This window comes from Desmodus rotundus, chromosome 12, assembly GCF_022682495.2.
Source record: "Desmodus rotundus isolate HL8 chromosome 12, HLdesRot8A.1, whole genome shotgun sequence".
Classification (NCBI taxonomy): Eukaryota; Metazoa; Chordata; class Mammalia; order Chiroptera; family Phyllostomidae; genus Desmodus; species Desmodus rotundus.
This window is the reverse complement of record NC_071398.1, coordinates 70171919-70177438: the sequence shown is the minus strand read 5'-3', so window position 1 is coordinate 70177438 and position 5520 is coordinate 70171919. Positions and strand designations below refer to the sequence as shown.

Genomic DNA, 5520 nt, shown 5'->3' with positions numbered 1-5520 from the left:
CAGAAAAACACAAGAAGTTGAATGATCTCTCGACCAAGCTACTGGTCAAGAGGTGGTGTTTCTGAGAAGATCAGAGCACCAGTCCATGAGAGAGGGGCATATCAGCTTCCTGTTGAATGAATGAGCCAGCCAGGAAATTGCCAAGTTCTGTTTCCACTCTGTTCTTCCAAGTGTCTAAATTATGAAGAAATTTACAGTGATTTTCCACAGGACTTCTTTTGTCATGAAGGACATATATCAGTTCTAAATTAGTCTCTGTAAAACACCTGCAGTATTTGGATGGCATAAGCGAAAATTGTGGTTTTTTAATTTATTAACATCATTTGGTCTCAATTTTCCAAGTGATAAAGCAGATGATGATCCCTTCTTACTTTAAAAGGGCAGGCTGAGGGTAAAGCAGATGCTGTGATGTATTGGGAGTAATAAAAGTGGGAGGGATTTGATTTCTCAGACTGATCCAAAACAGAGTTTTTAAGTGTACCCGGTAGAAATGGTGCAGAAAGGACAGGTAGGGCAGGGGTGGCCTCTGGGATGGGGCTGACCTGCTGTTTGACTCTCCCTCAGCTCCTGAACTGCCCGCCGAGATGTCCTGCCAGCAGAACCAGCAACAGTGCCAGCCCCCTCCCAAGTGCACCCCCAAGTGCCCTCCCAAGTGCCCCACCCCAAAATGCCCCCCAAAGTGTCCCCCCAAGTGCCCTCCAGTGTCTTCCTGCTGCAGTGTCAGCTCTGGGGGTGGGGGCTGCTGCAGCTCTGGGGGTGGTGGCTGCTGTGGCCATAGCTCTGGGGGTGGTGGCTGCTGTGGCCACAGCTCTGGGGGTGGTGGCTGCTGCCTGAGCCACCACAGGCCCCGCAGGTCCCTTCGCCTGAGACACAGGAGCTCTGACTGCTGCAGCCAGCCCTCAGGGGGCTCCAGCTGCTGTGGAGGAGGCTCTAGCTGCTGCGGAGGCAGCTCCAGCTGCTGTGGAGGAGGCTCCAGCTGCTGCGGAGGGAGCAGTGGTCAGTCCTCTGGAGGCTGCTGCTGAAGTGGGCCCTGAGCCACGAAGAGCAGAATTCCTTGGGGGCAGCAAAGTGTCAAGGATATCATCTTTCCCCTCCCAGTTTACCTTGGAGTCTGAAAGGTGCTAGAGGAGACTCTGGACTTGTGGAAACAGTATCCTCCTTGGCCTCCAGAAGCTCCAGTGCTCTCCTGAATCTCCATCCCCTGGCCGTGGACCCTGTCTTCGTGTATCCTCACATCCCCATAGGTCTCTTTATGTCCGGTCCTCTTACAATGTGTTGTCTGACTGATGTAAAACAATAAAACAAGGAATCTGTCAGCAGTTTGTTCTAGAAGGACTTTTTGCTTCTTGGATTGCCATTGTTCTCTTCTACCCTGTCCTCTGTAGGTGGTTGCTTTGGACCTCAGAGGCACAGGGGCACTCTGGCCTAAATTGGGGCCAGTGGGGAAAAATTGCTCTTGTACTAAGCTCCCTAAAAATCTTGCCTATTTCTTCCTTTTCCAGCTCTGATAAATTCTCTACACTTTTTTTCTGAAACATGCTTCCTATGTCACATTTAGGAACTTGTCACTCCACTTCTGAAAAACAGTGACTTTTCACCAAGTATGGCAATTGCTTCTTAAGTACTACCTGTGAGACCTGGCAAAAAGTGTTCCCAAATTAATTCCTAAGGGTCACCATTCATACTGCCCCATGAAACCCTGTGCCCTGACACACTGAACAACTCACCCTTACCTACATATAGCTGAGACCTGTGTATCCTGAGGCCCTTTTATGTGGGGTAGCAGAATTTACTATCTGTAACTCAGTATCCAGAATATTTTGTCTTCAGTAAAGGGCATCTTCCATTATTATTTTGTGAGGACTGTTCCTGCTACAGCTATTTTGGCCCCACTTCTTGCTGCTTCCTCAATCCGATGTTCACTTCAATCTCTTCTTTGTCATCTGGACATGTTGCAGTTCTATGCCTGCTTGAAGGCCCACCTCGAATCTCAGCCTTCCGTGAGGCCTTACCCAGCCATCCAAGTGTTTCCTCACAGATGTGGATGTTACATAATCTGTCTGTAATCTGCTCCCATGGGGAGCAAGCTTGGCTTATAGGATGAAATAAAACTATAACTTTTTATTATATACTAGTATTCTTAAATTTTTACTCAGTAGGATGGTCTTCTGATTCCTCGATAGAAACTTGGGAACACCTAGTGACTCTACGGCTCTTTCCAAGTAATAGAAGCAATTTGTCATTTTAAATCACAACCGTGGTCTGACTTGGAAATTGGAATATTCAGCCTGAGAAATAGTCACAATGCCACTTGTTTAAGGGCCTAAGTGTCAGTGCGGTGGACTGGCCAGTCACAGCAAGAGAAGGGCGCCTGGTCCTTGTACCTCATTTTCTGCCTGATATTTGTCTCACTTCCAGTGTTCTCAATGTACTTTTCTGACCCTGGCATGACGGTTAGGGGAAAGGGGCACAGTCTCAGAGGAGTGCACAATTTTCTACTGATACTGGGTACAACTATGTAATAGAAAGAATCAAGTTTCTAACAACTCCTGTCGTGCGCATTTCAGAGTTTTCTTTTCCCTGGGACACGAGTGCCTCTTGTTCCAGGGCAGATCACTCCAAGTCAGGCCTGGTTTCAGAATCCTCTGTCAGGCCACAGACAGATTAGCTCAAGACCGCTTGTTCTTTGGAATGTGGTTCATATCTGGGCACAGAATGCATTCCTACCTCCTTGGACCCATTTTTACAGAGGAACCTAGAAACCTCCTTAGATGACAAAGCTGGTTTGATTTCCATCCCATTCCCTGAGGCAAGAGTTGGGTCCTACTTCTCCACATCTGGGAGACATCGAGCAGGAAAGAATAAGGAGAACAGGATCCCCAAATCTTATTCCTAGGAAATTCCCTTAATTCTCTGTGTTTCCCAGAAATCTGGGTTATTTTCCCCATCCACCACAGGTCCCAGGATTTATCTCGCAGCCTGTAACACTCACACATTAATCCCCAAACCTCGAGACTGGTGCAAATCAAGTAACTGAACAAAGTAGAAGTTACATAAGGATTTAAAATGTATCATGCTGGTGTCAATCATCATTGGGAAAAGATTGCTCTTTAAGATCTAGAGTTCAGGTATTTTGTTAATTAAAGAGAAAATGTAAACCCTAACTTAATTTCACATGCCAAGATTAATTTCATGGATATAAGTAGTTACATAATTGAGGAAAATTTTTTAAAAAGCAGTACTTGTAACTAAATGTTTATTTTATTTCAGGGTAGAAAAAAATAATGTAAGTGTAAAAACAATTGGACATTATAAGAAAAGTAGACACATACACATATAAAATAAAATATTTTGAGATAAAATGAAAACACACATTTTGAAAATATTTTAATATATAAAGTATTAATATGTAAAACATGATGGGCTAATACCTTATTTTATATGTATGTATAAGATTTACCTGTGTTTAATTTTAAATAAAATATTTTATACAAATACATATTGAGAATAGTAGTACAATGAACATCCATTCATATATCCTCTACTCAAATTAAGAAATAGAATGTTGTAAATATAATCATAACCACCTCTTCATTATCTCTTTTATTCAGAGATATTTACTATTATATATTTCTTATTTTTCTTCATGTGGGTTTTACATACTTTATTGTATTTATTTATTCTTAGCTCATAATTTATTTAGGATTAATTTAAAAATACCTTTCATTTGTACTTAAATGGAATTTATTTATATTTAACTATATTTTATTGATACTTTATTTAGGCATTGATGAAAACATATTTTAAATTTTCTACAGTGGAAACATACCCCACATCTTTGTTATATTCTTCTGATACAGCTCACTCCATGTCATTTCATTTTATATATGTTCACTACGGTATAGTACTTGGATGTGAGTATGCTCACACTTTACTATGCATTCACCTGCAGCTGGATATTGACTTGTCTCCAGTTTGTACTCTGTAAGTAATGCCATTCTTCGAACATTCTCACACACACTTCCTCTGTATCCACGAGAGACTCAGGAGTGGAATTGGTGGGCCTTCGAGGGCGTCTGTCCTTATCCTGACTACATTGCCAAACTATATTGCTCCCCAAAGTTGCTGTGCAAATGCATCCTCCCGCCAGAGAGAATGGGAATTCCTGTTATTTAACACTGATGCCAACTATAAATACAGTCAGGATTTTTAACCCTTGCCAATATGAAATTTTATCCTATTGTGGCTTTTCCTCGTTTTTCTCTGATTCCTTGCATGATCGAAAAACTTTGTCATGAACTTGTTAGTTACTTAGGATTTCTCTTCTGGGAATCAATGCTTCATATCTTTTGCTGATCTTTCCTTCACTATTTTCTTCTCAATGGTTTGTAGGGTTCTTTATTTTACGTCCAATTTTGTTGCCAATAACACCTGTTACAAATATATTCTCATAATGTGTATTTTAGTTTTTTTACTATTTGTGATGTTGTTTGATGAAAGTATATTTAATTTTAGTGTAACCAAGCTCATTATTCTTTGTTTCTTTATGTTGCATTTGTCCATGTTGTGCACACACCTGTATTACTTAGGAAATCTTTTCCCACCAACAGCCCATAAAGTTATTCTACTAAATCACCTTCAAAATGTTTATAGTTGTTCAATGTTTGGTTTTCCAACTTCGGTCTTGCATTATGGAATTGACTTTTGTGTATGGTGTGAGGAAGCGGTATTTGTTTATTGCCCAAACGGAGTAACAGTTGGCACAGCACCATTCATTGAATTGCTTCCCCCTAGCCCACTTTTCTGTAATCCTGCCTCTGAGTCCACTCAAATGTTTATACGTGTGTGAATTTACTTCTAGTTCTTATACCCCATTCCATCATTCTTTCATGAATAGCCCACACTATTAATGCCAACTACTTTATATCGCTGTGTGTTTTGTGAGACAAGTCCCATGTTTTGTTCTTCTTCATGGTTATGCCGTGTATTCTTGGCCTTTTGTTGTTTAACGTTAAGTCATAGACTCAGGTTTTTCTGTTAAAATCCCTGTTGTAATTTTATTGGGATTACATGAAATCCATAGATTGACTTGAAAAAAATGGACATCTTTAAAACAATGTTTGTTTTTATCCTTAGCTGTGGCATTATCTTTCCAGTTATTATGGTAGATTTTAATGTCTTTCAATAGAATTTTCTAATTTTCTCCATTTGTACATCTTTTGAGATATTATTCTTACATATGTTTTGTTGCTTTCAGATATGGTTTTATTTTTAAATTAATTTTCTGATTGTTGTTTTTAAAGATTTTATTTATTTATTTTTAAACAGGGGTGAAGGAGGTAGAAAGAGAGGGAGAGAAGCATCAATGTGTGGTTTCCTCTCATGCATCCCATACTGGGGACCTGGCCCACAACCCAGGCATGTGCCCTGACCAGGAATCAAACCAGTGACACTTCAGTTCGCAGGCCAGCACTTAGTCCACTGAGCCACACCAGCCAGGGCTGATTGTTCTTATATATC

General features: G+C 40.8%; 1 protein-coding gene across 1 annotated transcript; it reads left to right on the top strand.

Annotated features, from left to right (window-relative positions):
- The first annotated feature begins 584 nt into the window (after window positions 1–584).
- On the top strand, window positions 585–1022 carry LOC139440478 (late cornified envelope protein 1F-like). Its single transcript, XM_071220105.1, has one exon. The coding sequence runs from the start codon at window positions 585–587 to the stop codon at window positions 1020–1022; it is 438 nt and encodes a 145-aa protein (XP_071076206.1).
- Window positions 1023–5520: the final 4498 nt, after the last annotated feature.